We start from the raw sequence: 12,189 nt of genomic DNA on the forward strand, positions 1-12,189 counted from the left end.
CTGTTTTTCTTACTATTATTTTTAAATGACTAGACTTTTTAAATATGCACTACATTTTATAAACACTGTTATATCTGTCTGTTTTTATTGTATGTATGTGACCTATGTGTGTTTTTAATGTGGATAACGTATTCATTAACTGCACAAAGCCTGTCAAAGGAGAATTTCTGTCACTCTGTGACAGACAATAAAGCAATCTTGAATCTTGAATCTTGAATCTGCCTCTCTAACCTCTAGGCTACCGCCACTCCATCATGAATTGTTTTGCCCATTGTTAATGGTCTATCTGTAATTCTGCATTCCTCATGTTGCGTTGTTTCTTTGGTAGGAACCAGTAATGGACCACAACCTGTTTGGCGGAGCCCCCAGGTTCCTCACACGGCCCAAGGCCTTTGCTGTGTGCGTGGGCCGGGATGCCACCCTGAGCTGTACCATCGTGGGCAACCCGACCCCACTGATTACCTGGGAGAAGGAGAAGCTGCAACTGACGTCCGGGAGCCGCTTCAAGACAGTGGACGACGGCGATGTGTACCGTTTGACCATCTATGATTTAACTCTGGAAGACAGTGGCCAGTACATGTGCTGGGCCAAAAACCACGTCGGGGAAGCGTATGCCGCCGTCACCCTAAGAGTCGGCCTGCCGAAAGATATGGTGGACAGGGCCCCGGTATTCATGGTCAAGCCCACCTCTGCACGCGTGGGCTTGGGCGGGGATGTTGTTTTCCACTGCCGGGTGACTGCCTACCCACAACCTAACTTTGACTGGGAGAAGGACGGCCGGTACCTGAGTGAGACCAATCGGATCAAGGTGGCCTCGGACAGCGACAGCAGTTCCCTGAGGATCCAGAGCGTGCGCAGCCTGGACGGCGGCACCTACACCTGCCGGTCCAAGAACTCGGTGGGCCGTGCTCAAGCCGCCGCCACTTTAGTCGTGGACCTCCAGGACGTCCGGCACCTGGGCGCGGACAAGAGCAGCTCCTCCCTCCTCTCTCACCTGCAGAAGCGCAAGGAGGAGATGCAGAAGGACATCTCCGTCTATCGCACCTCTGAAACCGGCTCCACTTTCAACTCCTCCATCTCGTCCTCCTCCTCTTCCTCCATCTCCACAGCCTCCAAGACCACAGACGGGCTGGACCATGACAAATGGTCGGCACTGGCCAGCATGCTGCCAAAGGGAGTCTTCACCCGCACGTGCACCGTGACCGAGGGCAAGCACGCCAAGCTCAGCTGCTTCGTGACGGGCCACCCCAAGCCCCACATCATCTGGAGGAAGGACGGGACGAATATCGGCGACGGCCGCAGGCACGTCATGTATGAGGACCAGGCCGAGAACTTCATCCTCAAGATTCTTTATTGCAAGCAAAGCGACAACGGTCTGTACACCTGCAACGCCTCCAATATGGCCGGACAGACCTACAGTGCTGTACTGGTGATTGTCAAAGGTAAGCAGTAGCTTTTTTCTTTGCCCCAAGTACATTGTATGAGAGGAGGGGGAACTCTATTCTTACCCACTTGTGGTTGAGTGATGTCATGGCCATTTTGTGGAAAAAAGCTGCAACAGCAATGCCTATCAGGTGTGATTATCAGTTTGAGAATGGATGATGGAGAGACCCTATGAAACTATAGGTTCTCCATTGAGAAACAATGGTTTTTAACTTTGATTTCACACTATATATTACATGTTACAAGAAGTCAATATTTACAAGTAATCTTGCTACATTTTCATGACAGGACCTACTGATCAATGTATGAATATTAACTTAAATTGTCTCTCATTGCTATGTAACATTTGTTTAAATGTAGCGTGTCTTGGTGTCTGTGCAATGCAGGCCTGCATAACAGTAGAGTTTGTCATTTTTGTAACGTAAGGTCCTGTCCTGGCCTTGTATACAGTAAGCATACTGTAGCTTTTAGACAGGCTTTCAAGCATGATGCTACAGCTCATGGAGTCCATAGAGAAGGGGTTATACTTAATAGTTTGTTTGATCTACTGTACACGGCTATATTCATCTGAAATTAGACTCATCAAGTCTTCTCCACACCACCAAAGTAACTAAACTTAACTGAACTAAAGTAAGTCAAACCTGAGGACAGTTTTGACTTTACCCCAACATAGACTTTGCGCCACTAGGAGGAATGCTGGCAGCGATATGAAGGGGGTGTTTCGTTTCGTCTATTTTCTGCCCGTGATGAGTAGTTCACAGTTGCTATGATCGCCATTAGGCCGCTGTAGCCCTCAGGCGCCAGCGCTAGGGTGACATTGCTGATTGGCCTAGAGTCAGATTATCAAGGGGGGGTTGTTAATCTTCTTCTCAATTTGACAGTGAGTGCAATGCTTCTGGTGATTATTGACAGGAGAAAAATGGATGCCTAGGATGACAGTGTTGTTGTTTGTTGTTGTGGAGGATCTCATTGGAGGCTTTGTGAGGGCCGTACCCCTCTGCCCTTTCTATTCCAGCATTCCTATTAACACCAGATCATTTGATAACCCTCCAGTACGCAATAAGCACCTCTGAGAAAGGTCATAATAGAAACCCACTCCCTATATTCAGACGATAGGTTTAAATGGAAAGGTGAGAGCATGATCCAAAATGTAAGTGAATATCATTTACCCTCTATCTTCTTTCCAAAAGGAATAATCAGCACTGACTATTTTGAAATATACGTACTCACTGAACACTTTATTAGGAACACTATACTAACAGTGGGTAGGGCCTCCCTTTGCTCAGTCTCAGTTCTTGTTGGCTCTGATGATGTTGGAGAAATTCCTTTGAGATTCAGGTCTGTGTTTACATGATTGCAATTCCTGGAGATTTTTCAGATACACTTTCAAACTGTGAATCTCCCGTTCTACCACATCCCAAAGGTGTTCTATTGGATTCAGATCTGGTGACTGGGAAGGCCACTGAAGAACACTGAACTCATTGTCATGGTCCATGAAACCAGTTTGAGACGACTTTTACTTTGTGACATGGTGCATTATCATGCTGGAAGTAGCCATTAGAAGATGTGGCCTTTAAGGGATGCACATGGCCAGCAACAATACTTAAATAGGCTGTGGCATTCAAGCAATGATTGACGATATTAACGGGCCCAAAGTGTGCCAAGAAACAATTCCCCACACCATTACATCATCTGAGAATGAGAAGGTGTACAGGTGTTCTTAATAGTGTTTTAAGTTACACTCATGTGTCTGTGTCTCATGTGTCACGTGTTGAATGTGCTTTTGCAGTTTCTTGAAGTGGACATGACAACATGTTGGCTTGGACGTAGAGTAAATGTGTTGATGGATGACAGATGAAACATAGATAAGTGATTGATCTCTGATTAATAGTTCAAGTGGTGTAGGCCTATACTATGGCATGGGGGTTTGTAACATATGGTGTGTGTACGGCACGAGTCAAAGGTATTTTTGAGCTATGGACTAATAGCTTATATATATATATATATATATATAGTATTTGAATTATTATTAGACATTATTGATCCCAGGGGGGAATGAAAAAGTCACAGGCTTAAACACACATTGCAAACAAAAGTGCTGCTGCTCTGCAACTATACACACACAGACACACACACACACACACACACACACACACACACGCTTTGCAACTATACACACACACACACACACGCACACACACGCTTTGCAACTGTACACACACACACACACACACACACACGCTTTGCAACTATACAAACAAACACACACACACACACACACACATACACACACACACACACACACACACACACACACACACACACACACACACACACACACACACACATACACATACACATAGGCTGTGTTCGGAATGGTATACTAGCATACTCAATGAGTATATACTGCATACTGCCTACTAAATTCATAATAAGTATGCGAAAACCAGCCGACCATTTACACAGTACGCATACTGCCTCCCAGAATGCATTTCGCCGGGAGCGGCGAATTTAAACCTCAATTTAAACCTCCATTAGCTAAAATATGTAATTTTGGCTTTACAAGTGTTAACATGTCATTTTATGAAGTTTTAATATGTTTTCAGGCGAGAAAGTAACCACATATATTCCCAAAATGTGTCCAGTTTACCAAAATAACCCTGATCTGATCTGACGATTTTTTGCGTCTTCTGTTCGCTAGCTGCGTTCGTAAATTCGCCCTGGAAATCTGATCAGCACTCATGGAATGCCTCTTGTCCAATCAAATTACCTGGTCCCTTTATGACGTTGCACCCAGTGTGCGCTCCGGCGCTCTCAGAGCGATTTTACGAACGTTGCTTACCTTCACTTACGGAGTTCGACAGAAATATATTGTAACATAATTACAACACGTTGTAAAATGATTTGGGGGCCAATATCTTTATCTAGCTCAAGTAACTAGCTTACTATATTGTTGTCTTAACAGTTGGTAAAATAACATGATTAAAATAAATATATATGAGCAATAACATATCGTGGGCAAGCACTACAACCAACTTGTCCGTCTGAAGCTACAATACTGAGATCATTCGTGATTGGGCTACAAGCAGTCAAATACTAGGTGAACATGTGTGTAAGACACAAATAAACTTGGATTTCATGCATTTCAAGTGGCATATTTGTAATCATGACGACGGCCTAAGAATGCATTTCACCATGTTAAATGTTAATTCCCAGTATAGTGAAAATACCACCGCTCATCCGTGATCAGACTTAGCTGGGGTGCTGCAGCTGAAGAGTATCAAATAGAGTGCAAAAAAGCAGCATCTGCACACTCAAATCTGTGCAAAAAACGATGTTTATTGCAAGCTTTCGGTCCCCAGGCTATCGGACGATGTAAACAACAGCTGTATGACGGGTTTGTATGACGCAGTTTGACAAGGCTGAAAGCGCACAGGGTTGCCTGATGGGATTGACAATTTACAGCCTAAACTTTCTATAACCTCAAAATCAAGTAGCCCATTCGGCGGTAACCCACCCCATCTGGCAACCCTGGACGCAACCCTGCAACCCTGGACGCGAAATGCATTTTGGGGATCTAGTACGCCAAAAGTGCCCATCGTAACAGACTTCAATTTTCCCGGAAGTATTGCTCGCCTACTAAATTTCTCGCATACTCAAATCTCTTGTACAGTTTGAACGCACTACATACTCAAAATCTACGTCATATCTAGTATGAGTAGTATGCTAGTATGCTATTCCGAACACAGCCATACACACTTGTGTATTGATATTAGTAAAGTCACTCCCACCACCTCTGATGACCTTTCTTTTATTTGACTAATCATTGTATTTTCCTCCCCTCTCAGAGCCCAAGGTGCCATTCAGGAGGAAGCTTCAGGATGTGGAGGTGCAGGAGAAGGCGACGGCCACTCTGCTGTGCGAGGTGCCCATCTCAGGCACCCAGGCCAACTGGTTCATGGAAGAGACTCGCCTGGAGCAGAACGCCAAGTACCGCTTCGAGGAGGAGGGCACCGTGCGTCGCCTCACCATCCACAATGTCACCACCAACGACGACGCAGTGTACATCTGCGAGATGAAGGAAGGCAGCCGTACCGTGGCCGAGCTCACCGTCTTAGGTACGAGAGAGAGAGCTGTGTTCTGGTTCTGGTCTTCTGGTCTTCTGGTCCTCTGGTCCTCTCGTCCTCTCGTCCTCTGGTCCTCTGGTCCTCTGGTCCTCTCTGAGTCAACAACTCAGGCCTCAATTTGTTTGTTACATTCTAGTCATTTAGCAGACTCTCATCCAAATATAAGTAGGTGAGGCAGCCACTTCACAATATCTATACCACATACAGTATGAGCCTAAATGTATAAATATTTACGGTACCAGTCAAAAGTTTGGACACACTTCCCCATTCAATTGGCCTACTGTATTTCACAACATAAATCCATCCTTTCACAAGAGGGACAGCATACGTTATCCTGCAGCTAGTCTGATGGGGAAAATCTCAGAACTAGGCATTGGAAATGTCCATTAGCAATTATCCCTGCTTGTTTATGTCCTAACACAATACTGAACTACAGACTTGTAGCAGTATCTGCTAGTATGGCCTTTTTAATGGCTATAACGTATGTAAAGCTTTCATGCACAAGTTGATAAACCGTAGGTTTTAGGGTGTGAAAGTTTCAGTGTTTTCTTATCAGATGTGTTCAATCTTGTCTTATTCACGCTGTGCTTACGTTAGAGCAATGCTATGTTGTGCAGTTTCATCATGTTACATGGCAGGTAGCCTAGAGGTTAGTTGCCTAGCAATCAGACGGTTGCTGGTTCGATCCTCACCTCAGGAGGGAGCTGCATGTGAACTGGTGACTGGAGGGTTTGCTGGCATCATATCTAAGGACACTGCCATTGTGCCCTTGAGCAAGGCACTTAACCCCTAATTGCTCCAGGGTTGTTGACTATGGCTGACCCTGTGCCTAGAGCAAAAATGTTTTTGTTGTTGTACTCTGTGCAATGACAAAAAGGTTGGATCTAAAAAAACAACAACATTTCAACAAGTTAGAGTCAAATATAATTAATAATATAATTGATCATATATAGAAAATATGAAACATTAAACATTTAAACATTTAAACTTGGTAGGTAGGCTACGACTGTTTTGTGACTTTTGTGAACCTTGTGGCTTGACACTGCAGGCAACATCACCAAGAAGCTTCCTCGGCGGACAGTGGTGCCGGTGAGCGACACAGTGATCTTCTGTGTGGAGCTGGAGCACCCCTGCCCGGACGCGTACTGGACGTGCAACGGCAAGCGTCTGAACCAGGACTCCCGCACCTCCATCGCCTGCACACTCCGCCAGTACACACTCACCATCCGAGACTGTCAGGCGGACGACTCGGGGGAGGTGGCCTTTGTGGCCGGAGACTGCAAGACCTCCACGCGATTCTCTGTCACTGGTGAGACTCCCAAATACATGTGAAAATGCAAAAAAAATGCTTATTTTCTGAAATCATCTTGGATTATCATGAAATCCCCCCCCAAAACACAAAAATAACATCACATGAGAGATTTTTGCTCTCAATTGACCTCTGTTGAGATAAACTCAACATGAACCCCTTCCCTTTCCTTCCCTAGCTGCCAGAAAGCACCCTCCTGATCCCCCCATTGACCTGGTGGTGCAAAACAAGACCGACTCCTCCATCACCCTCCGTTGGTCACCCCCGGACAGCGACCGCCCTGTGCCCATCAAAGGGTACATGGTGGAGAGGAAGAAGATGGGCGCCCAGACCTGGCAGAGGTGCAACGGTATGGAGACCAGTCCCTTGACTGAGATCACCATTACTAACTTCACGGAGGAGGCCACCTACCAGTTCCGCGTGTCGGCCGTCAACGACTACGGACAGAGCCCCGCACTGGAGGTGTCTGGGACTTTCTACCTCGGTGAGACGAGAGTTACGATTGGTCGATATTCATAGTGGCTTTACTGCGACGGAATATTTCTCTATTTGTTGATGCTATATTTTAGGTGTTAGCTGCTTACTGCTTGTCCTGGCAAAGCTTCTGTGATATTTGAATGGTTTCTGGACCTGAGCAGAACCGTTCTAATCATATCATTTAGTTTGTGCTGATGTTTGAGTTTGACCCTCCACTCTGTCACAGAGCCCTCGGCGGAGGTGAAGACCGGCCTGCTGAACAGCATAGCCTTCTCCGGCGAGGAGGCCTCCTTCTCCGTGGACCTGTCTGCTGTCTGCTCAGGCTTCTGGTCTCTGAACGGTCGTCTCCTGCGCAGTGGGGGCGACTACCTCATCACCCGCTCCAAGACCACCCACACGCTTCTCATCCGCATCGTCACCGTGGAGATGGACGGAGCCGTGATCAAATTTGTGGGCGGTGGCTCCGAGAGCAGCTGCATAGTCAAAGTGAAGGGTAAGGACTGGATGACAGACCACAGAACAGCATGTGTAATGTTTTCACACTATTTTGCAGACCTGAACCGTATTGCATTGGCTCCAATACTTTCTCTTTACATCCAGTATGGCTTGGCTCTCGCGTAATCACACAATAGAGCTGAACCAAACTGAGCTGTTCTGGACTTGCCCATACAGTAGTTGCTGTAACAGTGCTGGCAAGGACAATATACAAATATAATATCCATACCCACAGAATACATTTTGGCTCTGTGTGTAAAGCCTTTAAAAGTGAGCTAACTGGCTGGCCTGATAAGATGTTACGTTCCAGCTGCAATAAACACATTTTGATATTTAAATGAGGGTGATCCTAGGGTGTTGTCTGAAAAGGTTTCGGTTGGGCTTGATAGTTTGAGAAAATGAACAAAGCACACTACAATACCTATACGTTTTCCATACAGTGTGTTGCACACATCTGGTAGCTCACATGTAAACCTCTATTCCAGCTCCAAGTGTCAGGTTCACCAGCAGACCAGCTCAGATGGAGGTGGTGACCTGCAGTGCCCAGTCCTCTGCCCAGCTGCGCACAGAGGTGTCGGATTACGACGCCCAGGTGTGTTAGGGGAAATTCTAAATTGTCGAATGGAAATGGAAAGATATGCACATCCAATTCATCAGCTGCTGGACAGAATAACAGATGAAAGAAAATGAATGTCAAAGGAATGTCTGTAACTCATACTCGTTATGCTCTCATGGTGGCTTAATTCAGATGAGGAACAGACAATATTTCAATCGTAGTTGGATCTTTGGCGATGACCGATCGAAAGGTTGTCTGTTTTTGTGCATCTGAATACAATCACCATGGGAGAAGACCAGAGTTACCGACATTGATTTGTACCATCACTGGCCCTCACCCTTGGTCCTGTTCAAATACTGAATAAATACTATTAAATACTATTTGTACCATCTTGTTCCAATGTAGTCGTATCGGATTGTACAAATACAATTCAATCCGTTTACATTTTTCCTTAATACATGAAATATTCACAGCCTATTTGTTTCCTCTGCACTTGTAGGTGGTCTGGATGAAGAGCGGTCGAGAGCTGAAGATGGGCAAGAAGTATGAGTGTGTGATCACAGACCGCAGGAGGATCCTGGTGGTACACAACGTCACAGAAGATGATGTGGGAATCTATGAGTGTGTCTTGGATAGTGACATAATGTCACTGCAGCTTTCTCTAAAAGGTATAACACCAGATTCTAAGGATCAAAGAAATAAAATACTTTAATTTCAGAAATAATAATAAAGAGTCCATGTCTAGGACATATGTGACATGGTCTAGTAGTGTTTTGGTCCGCTTGTCGGCTTGCGATTTAATGTTCAGACTTTTCTTTAGAAAAATGTAAATACATTTCAGAGTTGACACACGATGACACATTCGCTAGTCAACTAACACAGCTTGTTTTGTGAGCCTGCTACCAATGTAAAGTAGTGTTCTAGTTAACTAGGTAGCAGTGGGGAATCCAATGCATTGCAGAGTTTTGGCTTGACTAGCGAGTGTGTGTTGTGATTCTCAACAACGTTGAAATGTATTTCCGTGTTTCAAAATAAAAGTCTGAGCATTTTGATTGTTTGATTTGGTTGTTGATATGAGGACCAAAGCATTAGAACGTGTCACAAATATCAAATGAAGACAAAGTAGACAATTTATGAAATCCAATGACTGTTTCTGCTACAGATGAACCAACAAAGTTTCTCAACAAGTCCCGTGGTCCCATGGGGGTGGCCCCTGCCCTCACAGGGGACCTCGAGCTGAGCTGTGAGGTCTCGTCTGCCTGCGGGGTGGTGGTGTGGAGGAAAGATCAGAAGGAAGTCACGGAGGACCAAAGAATCTCTCTCATCTCCAGCGGGACACAGAGGAGACTGGTCATCAAGAACGCCAAGAAGAGCGACGAGGGACACTACTCCTGTGAGACAGCGGAGGACAAATGCGCATTCCAGGTCAAGATCAAAGGTAAGAGTAGCCGTACCTGTAGCCAGGGCAAATGAAGACAAGTAGTATTATGTAGCCAGCCCACATTCGACAGACAGCAATGCCCTGTATTCAGCTCTTATTCTAGCCTAAAGTTGTTTTGTGTTTCACTGTTTCACTTTAAACGCTACAAACCTGAATTCTTCCCTCAGAAGCCCAGGCTGCCTTCGCCAACAAGGACTCTGTACAGAAGGAGGTTAGAGCCACTCTCTCCCAGAAAGCCACTCTGAGCTGTGAGGTGTCTGATACCAAGACAGACGTGAAATGGTACAAGGATGGCAAGCTGCTGACTTCCAGTAGGACAGTCATCATGGAGACAAAGGGCAAGAGTCGTCAGCTGGTAATAGAAAAGGTGGAGAAGATGGATGCTGGAGAGTACACCTGTGAGGCTGGAGCTGAGAAGCTGGTATTTAAGCTGCAAGTGGCAGGTAAGGAGGATCTATCAACTCATTATGCATTATGGTCTGCTGGTTAGACTCAGTTGTTGAAGTGGTTGACCATATGACAGTTCAGCGAATTCTAAGTGTTATTTCTATCATTGAAGACTATTTATGGAGCTTTATTATTGTGCAATTTGGAATGTATTATATAAATGAGAGCTTAAAGATGAATTGGATAATCTGACAAAATTATATTTTGTTATGCCTTGTAGTTTACGGATATCTAAAGGCTCTATTTTCCTGATCCTCCCCTCAGAAGCCCAGGCTGCCTTCGCCAACAAGGACTCTGTACAGAAGGAGGTTAGAGCCACTCTCTCCCAGAAAGCCACTCTGAGCTGTGAGGTGTCTGATACCAAGACAGACGTGAAATGGTACAAGGATGGCAAGCTGCTGACTTCCAGTAGGACAGTCCACATGGAGACAAAGGGCAAGAGTCGTCAGCTGGTGTTGGACAGCGTGGAGAAGAAGGATGGTGGAGAGTACAGCTGTGAGGCTGGAACTGAGAAGCTGGCCTTTAAATTACAGGTGGCAGGTAGGAAGAATATGGAATGCAGCTCTCTGTTTATGGTCCACTCAGGGCTTCAATGACTGAATGGTTGTCAGGATAGCAGTATCTGTGCTGCAGATGCTTTTTGAATATAAAGGCTCTTTTGCTCATGAAGATGTCTAAATACTCTGTCTCCCTGTTTGTGGCACCATCTGTCTACGTACTGTACCTCATTATGCATTTGGATTGCTGGTGGAGAACTTACTCTTACCATTGTTTACCTCAATACCCCATGTGTGTCCAATCCAGAGACATGGTTCTTACTGTGTTTTTGGTTTGGATCCCTAAATAGATTCTGATTCCATAATACTACTCCATGATTCCCTCTCAGAAGCCCAGGCTGCCTTCGCCAACAAGGACTCTGTACAGAAGGAGGTTAGAGCCACTCTCTCCCAGAAAGCCACTCTGAGCTGTGAGGTGTCTGATACCAAGACAGATGTGAAATGGTACAAGGATGGCAAGCTGCTGACTTCCAGTAGGACAGTCATCATGGAGACAAAGGGCAAGAGTCGTCAGCTGGTAATAGAAAAGGTGGAGAAGATGGATGCTGGAGAGTACACCTGTGAGGCTGGAGCTGAGAAGCTGGTATTTAAGCTACAAGTGGCAGGTAAGGAGGATCTATCAACTCATTATGCATTATGGTCTGCTGGTTAGACTCAGTTGTTGAAGTGGTTGACCATATGACAGTTCAGCGAATTCTAAGTGTTATTTCTATCATTGAAGACTATTTATGGAGCTTTATTATTGTGCAATTTGGAATGTATTATATAAATGAGAGCTTAAAGATGAATTGGATAATCTGGCAAAATTATATTTTGTTATGCCTTGTAGTTTACGGATATCTAAAGGCTCTATTTTCCTGATCCTCCCCTCAGAAGCCCAGGCTGCCTTCGCCAACAAGGACTCTGTACAGAAGGAGGTTAGAGCCACTCTCTCCCAGAAAGCCACTCTGAGCTGTGAGGTGTCCGACACCAAGACAGACGTGAAATGGTACAAGGATGGCAAGCTGCTGACTTCCAGTAGGACAGTCCACATGGAGACAAAGGGCAAGAGTCGTCAGCTGGTGTTGGACAGCGTGGAGAAGAAGGATGGTGGAGAGTACAGCTGTGAGGCTGGAGCTGAGAAGCTGGCCTTTAAATTACAGGTGGCAGGTGAGGAGAATCTACTGGCTTACTGTAGGTCAATTGTTTGCTACAGAGTTTAGTGACAGTGATGGTTGTCCAAAGGTCCGCAAATATAATGAAATTATTTTACTTACTGTATTTCACACAGTGGGGTAGATGTTCTCTGGCCTTAGGACATTGGTTGGAAAATAATGTAGCATATCTTGAAGTGTACT

General features: G+C 45.3%; 1 protein-coding gene across 1 annotated transcript in view; it reads left to right on the forward strand.

Moving 5' to 3' along the window:
- Positions 1-337: 337 nt before the first annotated feature.
- The window catches only part of obscnb (obscurin, cytoskeletal calmodulin and titin-interacting RhoGEF b), a gene marked incomplete at both ends in the record, with an annotated part of 121,911 nt that continues 110,059 nt past the window's right edge, over positions 338-12,189 (forward strand). Inside the window, 12 exons of the mRNA XM_080546549.1 lie at positions 338-1,442; positions 5,292-5,561; positions 6,619-6,879; positions 7,058-7,363; positions 7,583-7,849; positions 8,337-8,443; positions 8,907-9,075; positions 9,570-9,851; positions 10,016-10,291; positions 10,560-10,835; positions 11,182-11,457; positions 11,726-12,001. Of these exons, the coding sequence (XP_080402675.1) occupies positions 338-1,442; positions 5,292-5,561; positions 6,619-6,879; positions 7,058-7,363; positions 7,583-7,849; positions 8,337-8,443; positions 8,907-9,075; positions 9,570-9,851; positions 10,016-10,291; positions 10,560-10,835; positions 11,182-11,457; positions 11,726-12,001 (3,871 nt within the window). The remainder of the gene's footprint in view (positions 1,443-5,291; positions 5,562-6,618; positions 6,880-7,057; positions 7,364-7,582; positions 7,850-8,336; positions 8,444-8,906; positions 9,076-9,569; positions 9,852-10,015; positions 10,292-10,559; positions 10,836-11,181; positions 11,458-11,725; positions 12,002-12,189) is intronic.

Source organism: Nansenia antarctica (genome assembly GCF_963989245.1).
Source record: "Nansenia antarctica genome assembly, chromosome: 16".
NCBI classification, from domain to species: Eukaryota; Metazoa; Chordata; class Actinopteri; order Argentiniformes; family Microstomatidae; genus Nansenia; species Nansenia antarctica.